Below are 25,374 nucleotides of genomic sequence, written 5' to 3' on the forward strand. Positions count from 1 at the left end.
CTGCATACAATTAATAACTACCTATTATCTATTATTATATAATTAATTAATAAATTACTGACTATTTGAGAAGGACTAAATCTCGATATAAAGGAGAAAAGGACTCAGTTTTTGTTTTGAATTTTTCTTGGTGGTTCAATCAAGTTTTACAACATTTAAATAGAATACACCAATACCTTCCTAAAACCACATTTCTAAACTCTTCTCTTAACTACAGACAAATAATGGAACCGGCTCTTCTAAAGTGAGTTGCTCACTTTAGAGCGTAAAGTGGACATAACCAACCGTAAATTAATAGTTTAAACATTAAAGTTAGATATTGTAGATATATTATAATAAATAATAAATTTGCTACAATAACAATTCTTAATTTTCTCACTTTGCACTATTATTTTAAAGGATCTTTGCCAACAAACAATAACCACTTATTATCTATACTCGTAACGAGATTGGGTAACTCAATTGATTTGAGCTAAGGGTTAAAGAGTTATAGATCCACAAGTCCTAGCTCAATTGGTAAAATGCCGAAACTGTTAGGCCGGATGCCATGACCGGGGTTCGAACCCCGGTACCTCCACTTATGTGTGAATTTATAATAGTTTTGTCATCCCGCCTATCTAAAAAAAAAAAGAAGTTATAAGTCCAGGTTTTAAGTTCCAACAAGGAGAAAAAAACTAATACATTACAATTTTTTTTGACACTATTACATTACATTACAATTATCATACTAATATTTGTCATTAAAAAAATATTTATTCTTAATTAATGCTCCTTCTGATCACTATTATAAGCAAAATTCTATTTTTCAAATTCATTGAATAAATGATTTATTTAGTCTATAATATAGACGAGATACACCGGTTATTCAATGAATTTGGAAAATGGATCAAAATCATGTTTAACGATACATTTGATAAATATATCAAAATCATAAATTTTATGAGTATAATGTTTGTCCACGTGGGTATTTTTTATGGTGTTTGATGTCTTGGAGTTTAGAGTGATTATGCTACGTGTTTTGAACCTTTTTGAATACGTGGAGGTTCTGTTTTTGCATATGATATATGATCAGTACGAAACGACAATTAATTGTCGCTGATGAGTGAGTGTACAACATTTTTTTTGTAATAAGTAAAACTAATCCATCAAAATTGACACTAGAAGATCAAACCCGAGTCGTGGAGAGAAAACACACTCCAAAGTCACAAGCCAACGACATGAAACTACCAAAGTGGGTTGCGAACAGAAATTAACCAAAACATGGATGTGTCAAAGAGCAATTTTCTAAGAATAATTTTAACTCCAAGCCCAATCTACTTCAGGCCTGTCATGAATCGCCGTCATTCACCAGATACAGAAAATAAAACCATTTTCAACATAGTTGGAGTCGCTCTGAGCACATTCTCGAAGCACTTCGGAAATTTGTCCTTGTATCAGAAGCAAGCCGGCGTTACCCTCCACCGAACCGGCCGTAAAACGCCGTCGGAGTTTTTCGTCGGACGCTAGAAACGGTGAGAAATTCCGTCCACTTCTTTCTTTAATTTGTTTCGTATTTTCCTTCTCCTGTCTTGTATGGCGGCGAGGATGTGTTTTGCGGCATCGATAGCCGCCACAGCTTTTCTCAAAGATTCTGTGATTACGCTATATATTGATCGCGATACTGCTATTGCGTTTTAAATTGAACGTTTTTCTGCTATTGCCACCCTAAATTTACTGAGATTCTGCGATTGTGCCCTAAATTGGCCACAATTCCGAAATTGCACCCTAAAGAGTATCTAGAAAATTTTGTAGATGATATGAACGGAGGGATTGCTTTGCATTTGAAACTAATAATTTGTTTTATGGCATTGTTATGCTAACAGGGAACATCTGGTGATAATAAAGATGTTGACACCAATGCAAAATATTGTTGGCATTTCACCTCTGTTAATACCACCACCAGGTACAATGATTTTTTGACATATCAGTAGTTGAGATAGTTTTAGCAACTTAGGTTTTTGAATGATGTGTATTTGAAGTTATGTAAATCATTCATGGATTTTTATTGTTATTTTCTTGTATGCAGTTAGTAGTACAAGGCAGACTCAAGCACATCTTAAGTATTCCAGACCGGACATTGTTGCGATGAGACGCTTACCATATAACATAAAAATAGGGCAGCTTCAGACTTCAGCTTTTCAAAGTATATCACCTCGATTAAAATGCGATTCTGCTAGGGTATGGTTTTTCATTTTGGAATTTGTTATGCTACATGTTATTCCTGTTAGAAACTGTAAACAGCGTTTTGTGTTGTTGCAATGTCAAATGAGTCCTTTTTGATACCTTGATAAGGTTACAAAAGAAAACTGTTAAATGATGACTAGTTTTTTTATCTAGCGGGAGCTTAACTCCTTACTGCTGTTGTCAAATATCGGCCATGATATTGGCAGCGGTTTTTGGGCTCACCGCCATGCCCAATTTCGGCCAATATGGCAGGATTGTCTGCCATAATACAATATAACGGCTCCACAGAGTGTCCGGTATGGCAGGATTTTGGCTCTCTGCCATGGACTGCAATCGGCAACATTGCTCCTTACTATAGAAGAAACCTGATCAAAAAACACAGATAGAGTAGGAGAATAGATTATAAAATGATACCTAGCAGAGACTGCAACAAGCAGTGAGTCTTCAACCAAGGCCAATGGCCATTCAGATATGTTTCTAATTGGAGACCTTTTGACTTTTGTGCAAAAGGTCTGTTAGGAGGGGTAATGTATTATGTAGAGATAGAAATGTAACTAACAGTTCAATTCTTGTTATTTTCCTTTGACTTCTGTTGAATCTTATCACGTTCCTATCTAGATCCTTACCCGTCACATGCTGCTAACTGTTTACACTGTTTCTCTTCTATCTGAATCCTGCACTTTAATCTCTTCTTAGTTCCAATTTCTTCATTGCCTCTTGTACCACTCTCATACATATGAAACTTTTAAAGTAGAGAAGTTTAATGGTTTTTTGTTGACTGTTGATTGATTCGCTGCATGTTCCATTGATTTTTCTTTAGGCATTTTTTATAGGATGGAATATGGAAGTAAATGTTGTTTGATCTCTTGTCCTTACTTTCAATCCAAATCATGGAAATTTTGGATTTTGTTGGTAAATCATTGACTAACAGAAAAACTTATCCAAAATTGTTTGTTGGTGTACAATATTCTAATGTCTTGTATGGTGCCCTTTTCTACAGAATGTTGCATGTGCTGCTGCTGCTGCTGCTGCTGCAACCCAAACTGTAACCCGCGATGCTCGCACAATTACTGTTACTCCTGGTAAGCCCAACTCTAAAAACTTATGCCAAAAAATGCCGTTAGAGAAAATATAGAAAATATATAGTGTTCGATTGCCAAATTGTATTGTTTGTTTTATACCGGGACAAACTAGGACTATTTAGCACCTCCAATGTGTTGGCCTCTTCCATTTTCTATACTAGTCATCATGTGCATAATAGTAAATAGTTTATGTATATAAATTTCATTCTTCTCTCTTCTCCCATACATCAGCGTGTCTTTATTGAAATAACTAAATCAATATCGAAGTGTAGGTTTTTTATGGGAGAAACAAATATGAATATTTGATAATTAAGGTATGCATACTCAAATATTTGTTTCTTTCAAATAGAAGTCATTTGAAGTGCATAAATAATGGCTTTCTTGGATCTTTTCCTTTACAATCATGCATCCTAGTGATTGGTATGAGCTACAACCTCCATGACTCAATGGGATATAGTTAGTTTAGGCGATAGAGGTAGTTTTCTTGCTTAATACCTGCAATGTAAAGAGGCTAGATAAGGAACTTAAATGAGTAGCAACAACAGTGAAGTTATAAAGGACTTTGATATTAGAAGGTTGAAATAAATAGTTTTAAATCTGTCTACTTCACTGAAGGGAACAGGGGATTTTTATTTTTGGTGCTCCTACAATCTTATTAGTTTTTCCCTTCTGTAGATGGTGATTAGTAGTTTGTTTCCTAGGATGGTTTCGTTGCAGTTTTGTTGGCTTTATTTTCCTCGTCCAAGTGTTTGTTTGTTTGATGGTTTCTTATGGAGGTTTCTTTTATAGTACTGGAAACATTTACTACAAATTGCACAACTTGACATTCTGTGAATAAATAATATATAGCATTTGGCATATTATGTGGACGGATACTATTGAAATCCACAACTCAACTCTATTCATTTACCTTTTGTACAAAAGTTACCAATTATGTACATGTAAATGTCATTTCACCGGAATTGATCTTTTATTCTTTATGTTTTGAATAATTATATGTTCCATGTCTATGTATACAAATATAATTTGCTATTATTTTCCTGAAATGACAGACAAAAAGATTAGACTTGATGACAATGGGCCTGGATTGCCACCTCGCGACGATGATGGAAACGGTGGTAATGGAGGAGGTGGTGGTGGTAATTTTTCTGGTGGACTAGTGCTTTTGGGTATTCTTGGTGTCCTAGACATTCTTAAAGACATTGAGGGTGAAATTCAACGCAAAGTCAAAGATACCAGATTTGATCAAGCTTGATAATGGCAGTGAAATTACTTGATAGCATATATACATTTTACCAAAAAAATGGACAGTTAAACTTAGTTATCGATTCAGCTTATGACAAAAGGTGTGATGTATGGTTTTAAATAATGAGATGTGTAAAAAAACAAATGCCTGTTCGTTATCCTAAATATTATTAACTTACAATCATGGAATTCGATCATCATATTATAAATGAGTTCATAATCTTAGCCCACTCCAGTCCCATTTTGGGTGGAGCAAATCTACTCATACCTATAGTGAAATTTTGTATTTGTTGTATTGGGGTCGGAACCTCATAAAATTGTAACACAGGCATCTGATATTGGATAAGCACATCATACAAGCGTTCAGTTTTCTATCTTGAGCACAATCTGGTTGCTGTCAAAAATGTTGATGAGTGAACTGAGTTTAATAGTAGTAGTAGTAGTAATTGTTGCATTTTAAGCTATCTCCATAATCTTTTGCTCCTCCAGAAGAAGTTAATTGAGGAAAGAGCGTTACTTTTCCCATCCTATACAAATGAGTAACGGATTTTGTAATCCAGAAACTTCAAAAAATAGGGCGCGTTACATGATGTTTTTGGATTACATAATCTGAAAATCCCCTAAACACCCTTTTTCAAGTGTATCAGCACAAATTTTAAATATGTTTGTAACATGGATAGTCATTTTAGGGACAATATTAATCTTCCTAACTTTCATCCTTATTTTGGGTTATTGTTACTTGTTCTTAGTCAAAAATCGGGTTTTCGGACTACTTGATAGGATTGCTCCGAAACTTCCCCAGAAAATCAGAAAAAATTCAAGGACCATGAATCCCATAGAAGGGACTTCTTACGGGACTCCGCCCCTCAAAATCCAAAATTCCATCGTTTAGACCCATTTTTCAATTTTTAGCATTTTTGTTGTTTTTACTTAGTTTTTTTTGTTGTTTTTATAAATAAGAATTGTCCGGATTATAAAATCCGAAATAGTAAACATGAATCCGGATTTTAAAATCCGGAATGCACAAGGGCATTTTTGCAAATTTTACAGGGCGTGGGAGAAGACTATATGGTGGAAAAAGTAATAGTCTTCGGGAAAACTCGATCGAAACCCATCATTGCATCTGTCTTAGTCATATTGAATTACATCACTGGAAATTTATCATTGCGAATACTATTTAAAACGCAATCTTTGGGCTGTGGCTCCCATTCTAATAGGCACTACTTGATTTATATTACCTATTCCTTGTGGTTTCGTAGTCCATATAAATTTGGTTCTATGATTTGTTCACTACATAAAATAATTATTGGTTAGTATTATATGAGACAATTGGTTAAGGGACCATATATAACATACAATTTACAAAATCGTGCATGCACCCGATGAACCTCACGTGTGCCATAAAAGATTCTTGGTAGGATGTTTTGTCACTGTTTTGTTGTGTCACCAATAGGCCCGCCTCTTGTTTCTATTTGTTGAGTGCATGGTTAAAGCAAGCCAATATTGATAAAAGCCGAGTGACAAATTTCACATGATGGGTGGGTCTATGTGTTTATGTCGTGAGTGTTTGTTGATGGCTCAATAGGCATCTTAAAATGGCTCACTTGACTGGAGGAAAAAAAAAACGAACGGGAGTTACGATTTGATAGGAATTTACACATAAAAAGAGACGATTAGGAGTTACGATTTGATCGGAAGCGAAATTGAGGTTCCTGTTGAGCAACTTTTGTATTTGTTGAGAGAGAAAGCCACCAATTTTGTTCTCATTTTGTTTGGGTTACCCCAGTGTTTTTTCTAGTCTTGTCCATATCTTAACCAATCTGAATATGTACAACTATTTGGTTTTCTATGAACTACAGAGCCCTTTTCCTACTGTCACATGGAGCCCAATATTGGAATTATGAATATGCACACCTATTTGATTCTCTATTATTGATTTCTGCACAATATCAGCATGTATTTTTGAATTCCTACTATCAATCAACTAGGCAGTGAAAGATAAAAGAAAATTTGGAAAAAGTTTCTCAATACATGTCCAAAGGGATTGAGATTGAGTGACTATATGGTGGGAAAATCACGATAATTTTTGTGTTTATCTCTCTCTTATATTACTTCTTATCTTATTTTTTATTATTTTATTTGTCGTTGTTTTTATAAAACACACAAAATTATACTAAAGTCAATGTAACTTTTTCACCTTAAAGTCACTTAATCTCATTCCCTTCAAAAAGTTTTCCAAATTTCTTTGGGGGTGGAGGTAAGAACAATGACTTCTAGAAAAGAGGCCGATCTCCCACATGAACACTAGAGAAGAAAACGGCTACTAAACTCTTTTTTGAAGAAGAGCCACCACTAAATTCTAAAAGGTTGGAGGATAGAAAAATCAAAATTAAAACAAGATCAATCCCATTACATAACAATTAAAATATTTGTTTAAGTTAGAATGAATTGAAGTGTAATACATTTCTTTCTTAAGGGATGGCAGTGTAAATTTTAACATAAAAAGAAGATAAGAGTAATTCAAGTATCTTTTCAACCCAAGTAGTAATTAAATTTTAAATAAAGTATGCCGAAAATTAGGATTTCAAAATATTCACAACCTCTTATGCTGCTTCTTTCATGGTTAGGACAAAAGTTATACCATAATCTGAATTAGAATAATATGATTTGAGATTTCCAAAACATAAAAATCCAGTAAGCACTTCATGTTAGCAGAGGGAACACTTTCCAAATCTTACTATAATACAAGTTATTCATACCATATAAAAATATTATTCTTAACACAATTTATTTCTACATGGTATACTCCAAAGTCGTTTTCTCCTTTACTGCCTAAAAGAATTTTCTTCTAATTGAATCAAGAAAAGTAAGGATTTCAATCAAGCCCACCAAATGGTAGGTTATATGATGACAGCTGAGGTATACACAATTTTTTCTTGTCACACAACAGTTTTTTATTTCAAAAAGGGGAACATGATAATCAATTGGATTAGTGTACTAATCATACAATCGAACACATAAAAAATCCACACATCACCTTTTGTATTTTTTCAGTCAATAATTATCTAAAGTTGGAGACACATTTTGTCGTGTCAATTTCATAGTGCCCATTAATCCATGCGATGCACGCCAATCTTTGACTAATGGACACATCAATGGTGGGGTGACTTACTTTTTTTTTGTTTTTGTTTTACACATTCTTCATCATTTAACAACTCCAATTAATTGAAAAATATTTCATTGTAAGCTTTTCTAAATTTTGTGTAAATTTGGCTCAAAAAAGTTTGTGTAATTGTACTAGCAGTCTAGCACCTTGATGGAACTTGATAGAGAGACAAAACGGTTCATCGTATTATGATCTAAAATTGTGTTAACTATTTTTTTTAAAGTGAAAGTTATGATTGGGGTGACATATTATGATCTATTATGAAGGAAATTTTCAAAGTAAGAGAACACCTTTTAATACCTACTTCTATCACTGTATGTATATGCTGAATTGATCTCGTTGTCCCAACTAGCTTTAAATTATTTGTTAAACAAACCTAATTTCTCATGGGTCGATTGGGATAACTAATGAAGAGAAGAAGTAAATATATAAACTTCAAGGGCCTAAGTGATAGTATATATATTAGAGAACATATTATGATCATTGCTACAAATTATGATGGATTAGAAGAAAAAATATAATATATAAGGCTAATCATTTAGTTGCTGTGAACTCACCTAGGTTGCTCTGATATCATTGACCTAAGATTTGGTGTACTCTTCTTCAATGTTTTAGGTTTGATTCTCCTCCTCGGTGTTAATTTGAGGGATGTGTTATGTGCATACCCTAATTTGCCCTATATACCCCACGATCAACTGTTTAGTTATGTTACCGTTTTTTTTTTCCTTTTTGAACAAACAGTGTTACTATGTTTTGTTTCTGCTTTGTATGGCCCTTTGGCTTTTTCGGCTAATAAAAGCCGAACACCATATGAATAAAATATTGCAATAGTCTTTTTGCTTTTCATCAACCTCAAAATATTTTTGTCAAAAAACATCAACCTCAAAGTATATATAGTAGTGGTTATATATACTGCAAATGAACTGGAATCATACATGCAGCAGGACAGCCCTCATCAGAAAACATAAAGCTTTACGGCATATGAACTGTCTAGCAGAAACTTCCTTAAAATAATTTATTTTATGATTAAAATTAGCATGGTAGGGCAGAATTAACTCTAGCTTCTCTAAATAAAAATTAGCATGATTAACTACTTATGAAATGTTATATGATTATAGACCATGATAAGGCACTGTTCTTTATTAGCAGATTGATTATGGTATACAAATGTAAAATTGTACTCACAAATTAAATGTTTCATCCAACAAAAAAAATCAAATGTTACACTTCGTAAGAAATAATTTATATTTGGCTCAGCTAATATATTTTATTTATTTCGTTTTAGTTCTTGTAAATGTCTTTTTTTTAACACATATTGAAAATTTTAAGATAAATCACATTTAAAGCCAATGATAGTATTTTAGTAAAATAAATAAAAATATATTTTTCATGCTTTTAGGAAAATGTTGGCGGAAGTTGTCTTGGCAACCCTCAGCGTAGCGAATTCGGCGGCCTCCTTAGGAAAAATGCAGGATTATTTGTCTATGGTTTATCCGGGAACATTGCCAACGCGTTTGACATTCTTTTGGCCGAACTCCATGCCATATTTCAAGGTCTGCGAATGGTTTCAGATATGGGAATATCCGATTTCGTGTGCTACTCCGACTCTCTCCACTACGTTAGCCTCATCAACGACCCTTCCATGAGGTTTCATGTCTATGTCACTCTCATTCAAAACATAAAGGACCTCATCATTACTAGCAAGGCTTCTGTTTTTCACACTCTCCGTGAGGGAAATTACTGCGCAAATTTTCTTGCAAAGTTGGGAGCGGCTTCGGACTCTGTGTTGACGATTCATGCCTCACCTCCTGATGGGATGATTCAACTGATTAAAGATGATACTTTGGAAACTCTCTTCCCTAGGGGCAAGCTAGCCTCGGTTTTTTTTTTCCTTTTATGTTTTCTGTTTTCTTTGCTTTTCGTTTCTTTTCCCTTGTAACCAAAATAAACAAAATTATTTATTAAAGTAATATCATCGATTTCGGTATTATTAATTAAATATAGGGTCTTGCTAACGAATGTCCTAAGGTTACTCTTTAAGGATTTTCAATTAAGAAACTATTTATTAAAAAAGTCTAATGCTCTAATTTTCGATAAATTAAATGCACAAATTTCCAAAAAAAAAAATTTACTAACTAAAATCTTTAACATTTCCCTTAAATATAATTTTGTACTTATTTTTTTAAGCTTAGGACAATCACCCTAGTCGCTCTGCCTCAGTTACCGTCGCGTTTTTAAATATAATATATGTTGTACATTTTTCTGTGACGTCTTTATAACAGTGTGTGAAATTCGTAATACCATAGACAAAACACATACGACACCCCATTGTCTTAAAAAGAAAAAGTGATTATGATCGATTCTCATAGAAAAAAGCAAAAAGAATAGTATATAAATCTGTACCACTAAAAAACAAGAGCTTAAAAAGAAAGAAGAAAACAAATTAAGGAGGAGTCTATCTAGCCAGAGTGAGTGACTGCAACTAATTGCCATTGAAATTGTTAAGGTAGATTAGATTGAAGCCTCCCACTTGCTGCGGCTGATGTGTTTTTTCCTTTTTCAACTTCTTGTAAGTATGTGTCTACAGCAATAAGGGACATTGAGACCCCACAAGATGAAAAAGATGGTAGAAGTACTCACTAATGAAATAAATATATGTTGACAAAGAAAATATTTCATAACCATATTAGGTTAACACATGTGGCCAAGAGGATCTTTAGCTCGTTTTATACTGCATGGTATTGATTCTCTCGCGTGTAATTTACAGATGAGAGGGTTAAGTGTGATTTCTCTCGGTATTCCTACAACATATTTGAAATTAAGTAACATTTGGAAAATGTTACTAAATGAAGAAAATTGTTGCTATTTTAATTTAGTAACATTATTTTTTTTGACCCAATTTTAATAACATTATTTAAACGATTTAATTTTGATGTATGTCATTGACATATCAAATGATTTAAGATTTATGTGAAATTTCATAAATATGGTGTATATTTTAATAACTTTCATTCTGACAATGGATTTTATAACATGAGTATAAAATAAAGAATTATCATGTGTCATAATATTAAATTGGAAAAGGATACATAAACATCCTTTTTTTCTCTACCACTTTATACACCTCTTACATGGCATTTTAATTTAATTTTTTGTCACTCTCTCTCTCTCTCCCCTGAAATCTTATCTCATCTTTCTCTCTCCCTAATTTGATTTTCTCGTTCTGATTTTTTTTCTCTCCTTCTCCTCAATCGTTGTCTCTATTTCTCTCTTCTCCCTCACTTCTTTCTCTCTACCACTTGTTTCCTCAAATCCAGACGCCGTCGCCGTCTCTTGTTGTGGTTGTGTTTTTGAGAAGAATGTGAGGACGGTGGTGGTGGAGGCGTCGAGATGAGAGTTTAGAGATGATGATAGGTGTGTTTAGATCTGAAAACGATGGTGGTTGTGGTGGCGGCAGTGGTGGTGAGATCTAAGCTTCGGGACGAGGGCGACGGTTATGAGATCTAGCGTTTGGACGGTGGCTATGGTGGTGGTAGTGGTGATATTTGAGGTTGAGAACGGAGGACAACGGTGGCAGGTGGGGTTGGTAGTGGTTGCCGGTGGGGGTTGGTGGTGGCCGGTGAAGGAGAAGAAAGAGAGAAAAGAGAGGGTGTGAAAGTTGTTGTGAGTGTATTGGACAAAATTGCCCCTCATTTTGTTTTTAATGACAAAATTACCCCATTATAACTAATAAAAAAATGCCACATGGAAGGGTGTAGATGGTGGTATGCCACATAGGGATGTTCATGTATCATTGCCCTATTAAATTTGACACCATGATGTCAATTGATCATGTTCATATGTGTGTTTGTGTGTGTATATTGTTTGATTTTGATAAAACACTTCATTTTTTTAGCAAGTTTTTTAAATATTGTTAAACCCACGATTTACAATATAGTGTATGTTTGTTATCTCGGTGACTTTGTCAAAAACGTAATGAACCACCATGATTTTCAAAATCTACACTTTATAACTTTAAAAAATCATCATAGTTCATCATGATTCTGATATAAACCACCTTAAAAACAAACACACATCAAAATCTAATATGGCATGAGAGCTTATCAATCCAAACCACCCACCAAATTATCCACGCTCCAAGCTCAATTGTATCATCCAAACCACCCACCAAATTATCCACGCTCCAAGCTCAATTGTATTTAACGTGAGGGGAGGTTAAAAAAAAACTCAAGTCTAACATTAAAAAAGAGAAATAAGTTAAACCATTTTCAACAATAAAAACATAATAGGCAAACCTAATCTATAATTGCGAAATAAAATAATTTTGAGTCAAGCAGCCACATCAGTAAAAAGTTCATTGAAACTCTTTACTTGGTATTCTCTAGCTATAATATTAATGGCCAATACATTTTGACCAGAGCTGGTCCTGTAGGGTGTGACACTAGAATGATACAGCTCATATATTGAGAAAGAAAGTTGTTGCCCTTGATCACCACACCTAGATAGATACCATGCCATGCACTATTGACTGGCTCTTTATAGCTTTGTGGGATTTGTAAGTATCGTATAATGCTTACAAAATTGAAGTGTCACATAAAGGGTTTTTAATTTTTCTGGGCTACAATAGTGATAACTCATAGAAAATTAGAAGGTGCATCAATATTGACAATAGTAGATGCTTTAGGCACCATGTGATGTGTCCAAAAAGAGGGATTTCTTTGCGGAGACTAATCCCTCGAGCCTTTTGAGACCTAAATGAGCGGTAAATTGTCCTTAAGAATTTTTAACGTTGTTGCATGCCCCACACTGGATTCGAACCTAAACTTTGATTAAAATAGATGAGACTCGTGTGATCTCATCTAAGTGCTCTTAGACAAAAGGGATTCCCTTCCCTTTACTCCATGACTTGCGTTTTTAACATTAATTGATAGATTCAATTAGAGATGGCAATTAGCTAGATATGTTTATGTCGGGTGTAACATCGTTTGTTCATGGACAAGATCATTAAAATTTAAAACTACCCAAGTCATTTCAATTTTCGGTGTCTAACAAATTATTCAACTACCCATCAAGGGAATTAAACAAAGTTGTCAAATTTCAACAACTAAAAAAGTTGTAAATATTAAAATTTTCAAGCTTGGCAATAGTTGCATGGCCCTATGAATCCAAGATTTTTCAACCTTGCTTGTTTTGATTGCAATAATGCAAAAATATTGTCTTGTTAAATAATGCAATTTGCACGATTGCAATGTCTCTTTCGTCGATTATTAGACTCACTCCCTTCCTTAACTGATTGATCTTTCCCTCTCTCTCTCTCTCTCTGGCCCTCTTAAATAATTTGATTTTTTTTCCTTTAGATGAATGTATCTCTTTTATCTCCTCTTTAAACAGATTGAATAATTTTGATTATACCGTGCTCAATTTCTTATTTTTAAGTGTAGGGTGATGTAAATGGAGTCTGCCAAAGTCATGGTTGGTAGGAATTATGCTTTAACATTTTTGTCAAATTAAAATTAACAAATGTACATATCACATTAAACACACCTCAAAAATAAAAACTTATTTAACTTGCATTTAGTCATTCGGTCAAAAAAAAAACTTGCATTTAGTCCTATTTTATATGCTAGCTTTTAATTTATGTTATTCTTAGTTAATTAGTTCTCTTCATCCATTTCTTAAGTTAACACTCTTTTATTAAGTTAAAGAAGTTAAAGTTGAGAAGCATAATTATGTGACATAATCTTGTTTTTGAAGAAAATAAAATAACTTATGCGAGTTATTAATCAAATTACTCGTTTTACTTGAGATAACGAGTGTGTCATGTGTGTGAGAATCGTAAGTGTTTAGATGTTTTGGATAAAATTATAGACACTAACTTGAATAAAAAAAATGGATATGTACTCTATTAAGTCTATGATTACTAAAATACTAACAATATTAGGATTTAATCAACGATATCCCCAAATCAAAAAGTAAAAAATAACTACTCAATATTAGTGTGAATATGAGCACATCTAAAAATAAATGTGCTATGCATATACATTGAGTTAGTATATAGACAATCTCTCAAGAAACACTTTCTTCTTGTGTTATTTTTTGAGGTTAGTGTAGCTAGTAATGTTAAAAAATCTTTTTTAGGGTGAGTGCAACTAGTAACCATGTGAGTTGGTTATTAATTTTCATTGTCTGATATTTAAATAAAAATTGTTCAAAAATAATTTATTGAAAATATAATATCATTCATTCGATCTCAAATCAATAATCGAGATTCATCATATTGCATGATTTTGTTGGATCCCACTCCTACCTAAAACAAACTCCTACACGAAAACGATCATTATAAAAACGATATTCAACACCACCCGTCGTCACTATTCACCTCCAAAAAAAAATATCCAACACTAAAGCCGAGCCAATTAAAAAATAATTTATTGAAAATATAATATTATTTATTCAATCTCAAATCAATAAACGAGATTAATCGTTGGATGATTTTGTTGGATCCCACTCCTATCTCTATGGATAGATTTGAAGTGGAAGAAGGTCCCAAAGCTAGGATGATAGGAAAGTATATAAGGTCCCACGTTGTCGGGTTGATGTATCATGGGGTAACACATTGAGAAAGACACGTTAACAGCAGCTTCTGTGGTTCTCCTTTCTCATCCCCACATAGATCTTTAATCAAACATTTTCTTTTTCTTAAATATATGTGGTAACTTTTTTTCCCACTTATCATTTTCAATTTCATTTTTGACCCTTTCTTTTCCTTAATTAAAAAACACACGAGTCGTTGATCGAGCCAACACGACCTAAAGTATGGGTATCTACCAGACATTGATTGTGCCAATACCATACAAGTGTGTCGTTTTGTAGTGTTGTATGACCACTTATGTTTTTTGGCTATACTTACAATTGGTGAGCAAGTACTGGAGTTTAAGCACTAACTCTTTTTCTCATAATAAATCCAAGTACCCACCATTGTCAAACTATATCGTCTTGTCCTTAATTTTTTGTTCTAGCTCTTGATTCTGTCAGATGGGTTTAATTTGATGTTTTGTGTGGTTCCTTGCCCGAGTGGTAACGGTATTCATAACTGAACTTGTCCTTTCTATTGCAAACATTTGTAACACATATTAGGTTGCATCATAGATTTATTGAATATTTCATGTGACTAATTAAATAAGAAGAAAATCATTGGATTAGGTCTAACGGAAGATATCATACTCTTACAGTATGTCGAGTCAAGGTTTGAATATCAGATGCAATATTTAGTACCAGATATGCTTCGAATAAAAGATAGATAGTCATTTTTATTTCTGAATGTGTAACAAGTGACCACGATAGTTTTTTATTGTGTCAAAATTTTAAAACAGTCTTTGATTGTGTACTACTACGTTAATCAAAATAGTCTATAACAATAAAATGCTCTGTTAATACAGTCATATCAATTGCTCGATATACTTATTTACTGTCATATTAGCCTTATAAAGTAATTACTGTCATATCAGTGTCTATAAAAAGAGTTATTATCAACATTGAAGAACTATTTTAACGTCGTGAATTATTTTGACTAATGAATTATACGATCATGAACTATTTTAAAATTCCGATACATTTAAAGAGTATTGTACTTACTCGCTAGACATTCATATATTAAAATGACTATTTGCTCTTTTAATAAATTTAGCTGAAGTGAAAAGAATATGTATTTGGAAAAAAATAATATACAACATCCTGGGGGATAAAAAACCAAAATCATGCAGAAAGTCAAATGTTACAAAAGTTGTATTCAACCTCGTGTGATATTTCTAAAATTTATATCTAATCGGTGTGAAGTCAGAAACACGTTTTCCTTCAAAATCTGTGTTATCACTTGAAGTTGTGATACAAAAGTCTTCAATTTCATCACCCTAGTGTTTGGTCAGATACGTAGTGTTTGGAGGGAGTATTGTACTTGTTATGATTATCTACATTGTCATTTTGAACATTATATGCTTCTTGAACCAAAGAGGAAATTTGTCAATGAACATTTTTTGACATTGCAATCTGGTCTATATTATTTTCACAAGTATAGTGAAAAGAAGATGAACCTTCTTGTGCTTTATTAGCATTTGATACATCACTCTAAATTAAATGAATGAGCAAAATAAAAAATGAGAAGAGCAATTTTCCAGCTGTTTGTGTAAAGAAGTCTGAAACCAAAGTAGAAGAATCAAGAATATAGTTAAAACACTATATGATCCCTACTCGTAGAACTTGTAGGGCTAAATTTTCTATTTTGTTTCATTTTATGATTACTTTTGAGGAGTTGAGATAATCCATCATGTCCATTTGGTGGCACCTATGTAAAACTAAATGACAATTGCTTTTTTAACCTAAAATCTTTCTAAAAACACAAGTAAAATATTAAAGAGTTAAGGAGTCAAATGTGGTAAGTATTACCTTGGAATATGATTGTCAACTATTCAAAAGCATATAAAGTGTTACTTTCATTTTAAAACTTCCTTCTTTTAGTTTCCTTAACCAGTGCCCCCACTGATTAACATGACCCAATACTAAAATACTCCCAGCGGTAGTTAACTACCGCTGGCTTATAACTAGAAAACCGGCAACAGTTAACTACCACTCAGTTTTTTAGTCTTTTACATGTGTTTTTAAAAACTATTGAATGTCAAAAAAGCAACCGTCAAACTAAATGTTGTTCATGCTTTATAGTGGAGCCTAACAATGTAGGGGCTTCTTAACGCTTTGTCCAAATTGATGAAGTCTATGATTAAACCCTAAATCCCTTTCCTCTTTTTGCCAATCTTGCTTTTTCTTGACATATAATTATACCAACGAATTTTTATTATATTATGAAGTATAAAATTCGTATAAAATACACAAGCACAACTAGATGATAGAATTTTCAATCATGAATGTGAATACTCTAATAATTCACCAATTTTCTTTTCTAGTTTATCAATGAATAGGGTCCACACAGATTGGTCTCATTGTTAAGGAATTTTTTTTCATAAATAGCACAAGTCATAAGTCATTGCATCGTGAGAATCCAAAGCCAAACAAAGTTTGAAGACGACCGTCAACTGCCAGATTAAAACATTTTAACCATTTTCATTAGAGCACCAAAAAGTAAATGTCCACCCATAAAGATTGACTTTATGACTTAATCAAACGCAAACAAATCAAAAATAAGCAACTTTGGGTTTCTTTGTTTCACTCCAATAATAGGCAGAATTTCAATCTTATGGACCATTTGCAATAAATGTTGATGAATGCACATCACACAAGTAAAGAAACCTTGAAAAGAGATAAGGCATGGCAGTTATGTTATTGATGGAAATTTTTTATGGCAATCTTTTTCTTTTCGTTTCTTGAAATTTGATCGCATTCTTCATTCCTTTTTTTTAATGGAAATTTGATTATTATCTTAAATTTTTTTCGTTTAGGAGAATTTTTAGCTATTGAAGTGAGTTTGGTTGGTTACTACTACCTTTTAGACAAAATTTGTTCAACATTTAAATTTATTTTAAAACAAATTAATATAAAAATTTGACTTGACATTCATTGATTGGATGGAGGGTACATACCAATCAAATTCAACATATATTTTCTTTTTAAAGATGTTCGAATCTCACCTAAGACAGTTATAATTTGATGGGCGTTGCAATATCAAGTGAAATCATTTTTCGCTAAAATTCATGATACAAGGCATATTGCTTTTTTAGAATGTGACCATTGTTTATTGTAATATCTTAAACAAGTATTAAAAATAAAAATAGGAATAAACAACCCGTTTTTGTTATTAATCTCCAGAAATAGTCTTCGTGAACTTAACTTAGTTGGTAAGGACAATGCATAATATATACAAGATTCGGGGATCGAATCCCGGCCACCACCAAAAAAAAATCTTCAGAAATAGTGGAATACACCCCGTAGTGGTGTTAACTAGCCAATGAAGTGCATTCTTGCAAGTTTCGGAACGTTTTTGTTCGCTATACATAGCATTTTCCTAATTTGATTAGTAATGTCCCTCTTATTAATAGATGTTTCCCTTAAAAAGTATTGAAGTAGCTTATTTTGGTTGTCGCATATAATTGCTTTTAAGCGCGAAAATTGATTCCTTAAAAAAAAAATGCTCGAAAATTGATTTTGTCAAATAGATCCATAATACAATTTAAATTGGGATCTAACTTGGGGCAAAAACTTATGCCCAATATTCATTATGCCTTGTTTATATATGTTGGATTTATGCTCTCTATCTACAAAACTTATGCCCAATTCATTAAGAAAAAGAAACCAATTGAATTTTCTAATCCTAATGATTATGTACCGTTGTACTTGTGCAGCTGTAGATGATCAAGTTGCAAGAAACAATCCGATATCAGTATAGCTAAGTTTTTATTTTTTAAAAGAATATCGGTATCAGATTCAAGGATCGATTAATTCGAGGGAACCAATTTCACCGCACACTTGTGTGGGTCTCATTTAAAGCCACAACGAAGTTCTGGATGAACTTGTCTATTGAAATTGAGACCAGATCCAGAGGAAATCGAACCCAAGATCTTGAGAGGAGCACACTTCAACTCTAAGATCTCAAGCCAACTACTAGGCCAACCTCGGTTAAGTATAATCAAGTTTTAATCTAAGGAAACATGTTAAAGAACATAAAAAATAGTAATTTTATATTGAAAATAAAAATATTTTGACTTTTTGAAAGTTAAATGTGATATTTTACGAAATTTCTATATTAAGTTCCTTATTTTATTTTTTTTTTAAAAAAAAACTGAATGCTTTATTTTTTTTGGTGTAAAAAGAAAAAAAAAACGTTGTAAAATTCATGTTTGATAGGTAGAATACTCATCAAGGTTGCTCTCAAATTTTCATTTGATATTCTAGTCATTCTTTATTTTCTTTTTGCGCTTTTAATATATTATTTTAGGTAAAACATCTCTAAAACATTCTCCTACGGAAAGGGAGATACATATTCTAGATGTATGATGGTGGTTTAAAATAAAATAGTGTTTGACTAAAATAAAATTTGCAGTACACTGGATTTAATTAAAAATACACATAAGTAAATATAAGGGAATTGGAAAATTTTCAATATTGTAGTGGCAATGATGAGAATCAAGATTATATAGAAGCAGGTGGGCACAGGATAAGCACGTGTAAGCTGCTTTTATAATTGCACGCTGCCAATAGCATTAGCATGTCTAGTTGCATAAATAAATAAAATAAATAAATAAGCAAATAAAAAAAATCCTCGAACATATTATATTCTTCTTTGAAATAATAAAAGCAAGATTTGCTGGAAGAAAAAAAAAAGTTGCATAGTTTTACCATAAGATACGATTTTCTAGATGAATGGTTGGCTGCTTCTGTGTTGGGAGAGCATTCAGAATTCCAGATGCTCTTACGTTTTGCAGCTGTAGTAAATGTTAAATGACTAAAGATCTTAGACCATCTACAACAAAGCAATCCGTTTTGAGTGTTTAAGTGGGTCATACATGTACACATCATTTTTTATTTTTTTTAAAATTTTCAATGATATTACTTAATAAGCAGTCAATCTCTCCAACCTAGCACCTCAGAAAAATGTTAATAAATAGATCCTATTAATAACTCAATGTCATTGTATTTCAACAAAGTTTAATGATTTGTGTACAATTTATTACATATGACCCACAAAAATTAAAGAGAGAGAGGGAGCTTATATAGCCACCCTTCTCTATAAACATCTAACATTTTCTCTCCACAATGAAGGTGTTTATTAATTCTTGTGCTAAATAGATGAAGCACCCACTATTGTGGATACTCTTACTGACCATAAGATTAAAGTGTTAAATTATACATATCTAACGATCTACCTAGGAACTTTTTTTTTTAAGAATCTACCTAGGAACTTAGATCCCATTGTTAGAAACTAGCTTAAAAAATAAGGGAAATGATATTTGTACAATCAATTTTATGCAACTTTTATACAACCTTCTCTCTCATACTCACTTTATCTTCTTATTCTCTCTTTTCCTTTTTCTCTCTATTGTTTTTGACCAATAAGAAGAGAACACATCAAGGTTGTCCCAAAAGCTCTACCAAAAGAGTTGTTCAAATATCACTACTCAAAAAATAAAGGTGTTCAAATAATTTTGTTAAAAGACATCTAGTTTTTTTATTGACAATTTATGACCTTAGTATAATATAAGTTTGGGTTGATTTGGTGGTGTTAACTATGAATCTTAGAATGTGATCAACGTCTCAAATTTGATTCTCTCCCATGTTAATTTTAATGGGTTCATTTGACTTCTTAAAAAAAAAAATCTAAAAGTATACTTCCAAATAACTCGTGGGGTTTTTAGTCCATTCATAAATAGTCCATCTTAATTAAATTGAGTCTTGTCCACCGGTGTTAGTATGTGAAATGTGGGTAACCGTTCTACATTGGATAGAAAACAAATATTGAAATTGTTAGGCCGGATCTCATGACCGGGGTTCGAATCCCGGTACCTCCACTTGTGTGTGCGAGTTTATAATGGCTTTGTCATTTCGTCTATCTACACAAAAAAAAAAATTGTTGAGTACTATATAAGTGATATGCCATATAATTCTACTTATGTTGTTCCTCAAACCCTAATGTAATGATCCTCTTGTGTTTTAGTCTCCCCTTATGATCCAACACTCGTATCAAAACTGATAGTTTTGATCAACTTATTGTATCGAAAGTCTTTTTGAAAATGTAGTCGTGTGTTTGGATGAAAGAACCTTCAACAGATGGGGAGCAATCCTAAATCATTGGATAAATTATCACATCCGATAAAAAAATGGATGTTAAACATCATATAAATGATATGACTCATATACATGATATCTTAAGATTTTGATTAAGATGTGGTATTCAAATTCATTCTACTTGTAAGCTTGTTCATATCCCAATGTGATGTTCCTCCACTGTTTTAGGTCCCTCATGATCCAACACATAAGCCATGAAAAGTTGCAGCTTGGTTTTTTCTTTTCTTTTAAAAAGCTCTTTTACTGTAGAATTTGTGTTGTATAACATATTTTTTAGCATGTGTCTTTTAATTTGTAGAATTTACATCTAAAAATAAAATATTAAATAGTTTACATCTAAAATGAGACATTGTAGGTTTGAATCTGCACTCTAATATATTAAATATCTTTTCAATTTCTTTCAATCTTAGTTGTATTTATGATACTACCATGAAATAAAAGTATAGAGGAGAGTTAAAGGTGAAAATTAGGAAACATGAAAAGAATAATAAGAAAAATAATTAGAGAATCTATTCTCTAAAATTACATTACCCTAAGATATTTTGATTTAAAAAGTCAAAATCACTTAAGGTTATAACTATTTGACTGAATGGACATAACTTAGGTGTGTTTGATCTTTGTATGTTTCTTTCATACCATTAATGTCATCTATCCTACCTATTTAAGCTACTATTATTATTTTTGCTCCTACAACTACAAAGCCTCTTCCTTACCTTTCCTTTCCTCTTGCAAATTATACACCTTCTTCTCTCCACCAAAGAAATTCTATCTTTGCTTTATTTTCTTCTTTTATATTTCTAAGAATTCTGAACTTTTCTTGAAATCCTCATACACTCTGAGAACACTGTCGGTTCACCATCATCTAGTGTCCACTTGAGCTTTGCTTAGCAAATAATAAATATTCTTCATCTTGGTATTTGTGTTGTACTTATTTTCTTTTACTATCTGTTAGGTGCACTTGTTCTGTGTTCTTTTACACTGAATTATGCAAGTGGCTTAGTTTTGTTTAACACATGATTTAGAAGAAGGTAAGAAACTTAAAGCCATGAAGTTTATGAAACTTGGATCTCGTCCAGATACTTTCTACACTTCAGAAGCTATAAGGTAAGACATTAACAAAAATAAATTTCATCTTTGTTCTTTGATGATGTATCTCCTTTTTGGCTTGTTTAATTTTGTAACATGATTTCTTTTCTTTGTATATGCAGGACAATCTCTTCTGAAGTTTCTAGTGATCTCATAATTCAAGTAAGGGGAAGTAGATATCTTCTTCACAAGGTATGTTTCTTGAAAGTAGAATTAACTCATCAAATTTCTTTTACTTATTTATTCAATTGTATATTGCTATGTAGAACTGACACTTACACGACGCCGGCACATTTGTGACATTCAGAAAAAAATCTCAAATTATTATCTGTATCAATGTGTCAGTATCATTATTGTCTCTGGTGTCCGTGTTTGTGTCTGTGTCCGTTCGTCATAAGTTTATAATTTTTACTTTGGTAACTTATCTGAAGCTCATGGTGATATTTTTCAGTTTCCCCTGCTATCCAAATGCCTATGCCTGCAAAGATTATGCTCAGAATCACCTCCTGATTCATCTCATCACCAAATAGTTCAACTTCCTGATTTTCCGGGTGGAGTGGAAGCATTTGAGTTGTGTGCTAAGTTCTGCTATGGAATCCAAATTACTTTAAGTCCTTACAACATTGTAGCTGCAAGATGTGCTGCTGAATATCTCCAAATGACTGAAGAAGTTGAAAAAGGAAACTTGATTCACAAGCTTGAGGTTTTCTTTAATTCTTGCATCCTTCATGGTTGGAAGGATACCATAGTAAGTCTTCAGACCACAAAAGCGTTGCATTTGTGGTCTGAAGACTTGGGAATTACCAGCAGATGCATTGAAACTATTGCCTCAAAAGTCTTGAGCCACCCTACAAAGGTGAGTTTGTCGCATAGTCATTCTAGAAGAGTGAGGGATGACATATCTTGCAATGATACAGAAAGTTTGAGAATCAAATCAGGAAGTAAAGGATGGTGGGCTGAAGATTTAGCAGAGCTTAGCATAGACCTTTATTGGAGAACAATGATAGCAATCAAATCTGGTGGCAAGGTTCCTTCAAATCTCATTGGCGATGCATTGAAAATTTATGCATCTAGATGGTTACCAAATATTTCCAAGAACGGAAATAGAAAGAAGAATGTTTCACTAGCCGAGTCTGAGTCTAACTCAGACTCGGCCAGCGAAATAACTTCAAAGCATAGGCTTCTATTGGAGTCAATAGTAAGCTTGCTTCCAACCGAAAAAGGCGCTGTTTCTTGTAGCTTTCTTTTGAAACTATTGAAAGCATCCAATATTCTCAATGCTTCTTCATCTTCAAAGATGGAATTAGCAAGAAGAGTAGGACTTCAATTGGAGGAAGCCACAGTGAATGATCTATTAATACCTTCACTTTCTTATACAAATGATACACTCTATGATGTTGAGTTGGTGATGACTATATTGGAACAGTTCATGTTACAAGGACAAAGTCCACCAACTAGCCCTCCGAGATCGTTGAAAACTTTTGAAAGAAGGCGATCGCGTTCGGCTGAGAATATTAACTTTGAATTACAAGAGAGTAGGAGGTCCTCTTCAGCATCACATAGTTCAAAATTGAAAGTGGCAAAACTTGTGGATAGGTACCTTCAGGAAGTTGCAAGAGATGTGAATTTTTCATTGTCAAAATTCATTGCTCTTGCTGATATTATACCAGAATTTGCAAGATATGATCATGATGATCTCTATAGAGCCATTGACATATATCTCAAGGTAAAAATCATTACTATAAAATGTTTATTGTATTTTTTTTAAGTCACTCCATTTTATACCTTGATAAAAATCTATCTTCGACGGTGTAGCTCAGTGATAGGAGTTGGGACCCTGAAGGAGTATTAAGAAAGAGGCTCCATGCTTAATCCCTTCTATTAACAATTTCTCCCTCTCGTAACGAACTACTAATCACTAACATTTGCCTATAAAAAAATACACACATAAAAAACATGTAAAGAAAAAAAGTGGCTGTACATAATTCATACTTCATTTTCAAATTCTAGGATATGAAACAGAATTAGTGGATAACCAACTTTCTTGACCTTAAAATATTGTCTTATTCAACATTTATTAGAAGTTAGGTGTGGACTGACCCACCAGAAATTTTAGCCTGACTGACTCCTTATCTTGACTGATATAGTTGCAGTATGTACTCAGATAATTTCATAACTTATTTGGCTAAAAACGTGAAGAAAAATTTCTTGTCAAAACTGTTACAGAGTTCCAGTATTATGTCCTTCACATGAATTGATAGTGTGTCTCTTCAATTTTACATCACAAATTTTGTCCATTTATGAATTCACTCAATGAACTCTAATGATGTAACATGTACTTTCAAGTTCAGTTTTATTTTTATTTTTATTTTGGCTATACAAATTAGTAAATTTTAATTTAAGTTAGTTTTCAAGGATTGAATCCAGAACCTTCTGTTTAGATCTCATTCGGTGTCTCTTACCTCACCAACCGAGCTACCATGTTCAATTAATATAGAACTAAAAGAAATTAGGCTATGGAAGTAAAATTTCTAGCTTGAGGCGTTATTATAATGATTTGGACTTACTCTTGTCACAAATTCCACGCATTCACGCCGTCAGTGCATTGATAGCTGTTGGACCGAAATTCGTCGGTCCATATTTCAAGCTCACTATTGTAGAGTTAAAAAAATTTCATTACAGATATGCTGATTGTGCGAATACGTGAATATGTGACTGCAGCAACAAATTTATTATTATTATTGCTAAAAATTGATGTGTTGATTAACTTGAAACATGCAGGCTCATCCAGAACTCAACAAGAGTGAAAGGAAAAGACTATGTAGAATTCTTGACTGCAAAAAGCTCTCAATGGAAGCGTGCATGCATGCAGCACAAAATGAGCTACTCCCATTAAGAGTTGTTGTTCAAGTTCTGTTCTTTGAGCAAGCTAGAGCAGCATCATCTGGTGGCAAAGTAACAGAATTACAAAGCAATATCAAAGCATTGCTTACAACACATGGGATTGATCCATCAAAACATACAACAACACAGTTAAGCTCTACTACAAGTATTCAAGGTGAGGATAATTGGAGTGTTTCTGGTTTCAAGTCACCAAAATCAAAGTCTTCAACTCTAAGAATGAAGCTAGCTGAGGAGCATGATGAATTTGATGAAAATGGTTTGGTAAATGATGATGGAATTGGAAGAAACTCTAAATTTAAGTCCATTTGTGCTCTTCCTACACAACCTAAAAAAATGCTTAGTAAATTGTGGTCTACTAATAGAACTGCTACTGAAAAAAATTGAATAAGAATTAAGTTATGTTAGTTTTTTCATGTTTGTAAGGGTAATTTAGAGGGTATTATTAACATATACTCTATTTTTGTTTTATGCAAAAAGCCTTGTAACTTGTAGGAAAATCCACAAGAATCTTTTAATGTATGTGCATGGTTGATGTAACCTATAATAATAATAATAATTTTGAGGGAAAATCTCTTTGGTAATTAATTCTTATGTCATGAAAAGTTGATATAGGAATAGGAATCTTTGGTGTCAGTGACAAATCATGGGGCCAATATTGCTGTATTTGTCTACAAATCTGCAACACTTGTGTCTTGCCAAAAAATTTCGTATTTTCATGTGTCTGGAATAATTCAATACTGTAATAGTATCTGATTACATTTGTCTTATTTATTTGTATTCACATAGAAAATTTCGTCCTTAAGGAATATGTATCCAATTATTAACAAGATTTGAAGTGTTATGGTGACATAAATTTAAGGTTCAACATGTATTTATTGT

At 32.8% G+C, this 25,374-nt stretch overlaps 3 protein-coding genes across 3 annotated transcripts; all 3 read left to right on the plus strand.

The window, feature by feature from the left end:
- Window positions 1-1,350: 1,350 nt before the first annotated feature.
- LOC11407073 (protein YELLOW LEAF 1, choloroplastic) lies at window positions 1,351-4,922 on the plus strand. Its single transcript, XM_003613054.3, has 5 exons — window positions 1,351-1,511; window positions 1,863-1,942; window positions 2,066-2,217; window positions 3,224-3,305; window positions 4,358-4,922. Exons 2-5 carry the CDS (start codon window positions 1,885-1,887, stop codon window positions 4,558-4,560), a joined length of 495 nt encoding a protein of 164 aa, XP_003613102.2. The 5' UTR covers window positions 1,351-1,511; window positions 1,863-1,884; the 3' UTR covers window positions 4,561-4,922.
- A 2,535-nt stretch (window positions 4,923-7,457) lies between these two features.
- On the plus strand, window positions 7,458-10,359 carry LOC112422036 (uncharacterized). Its single transcript, XM_024784749.1, has 3 exons — window positions 7,458-7,469; window positions 9,116-9,581; window positions 10,304-10,359. Exons 1-3 carry the CDS (start codon window positions 7,458-7,460, stop codon window positions 10,357-10,359), a joined length of 534 nt encoding a protein of 177 aa, XP_024640517.1.
- Window positions 10,360-21,090: 10,731 nt separating this feature from the next.
- LOC11411965 (BTB/POZ domain-containing protein At1g67900) lies at window positions 21,091-25,080 on the plus strand. Its single transcript, XM_003613055.4, has 4 exons — window positions 21,091-21,609; window positions 21,714-21,783; window positions 22,043-23,317; window positions 24,373-25,080. The coding sequence occupies exons 1-4, from the start codon at window positions 21,551-21,553 to the stop codon at window positions 24,877-24,879; spliced, it is 1,911 nt and encodes a 636-aa protein (XP_003613103.1). The 5' UTR covers window positions 21,091-21,550; the 3' UTR covers window positions 24,880-25,080.
- The last annotated feature ends 294 nt before the right edge of the window (window positions 25,081-25,374 follow it).

The sequence above is a fragment of the Medicago truncatula genome, chromosome 5 (genome assembly GCF_003473485.1).
Source record: "Medicago truncatula cultivar Jemalong A17 chromosome 5, MtrunA17r5.0-ANR, whole genome shotgun sequence".
Classification (NCBI taxonomy): Eukaryota; Viridiplantae; Streptophyta; class Magnoliopsida; order Fabales; family Fabaceae; genus Medicago; species Medicago truncatula.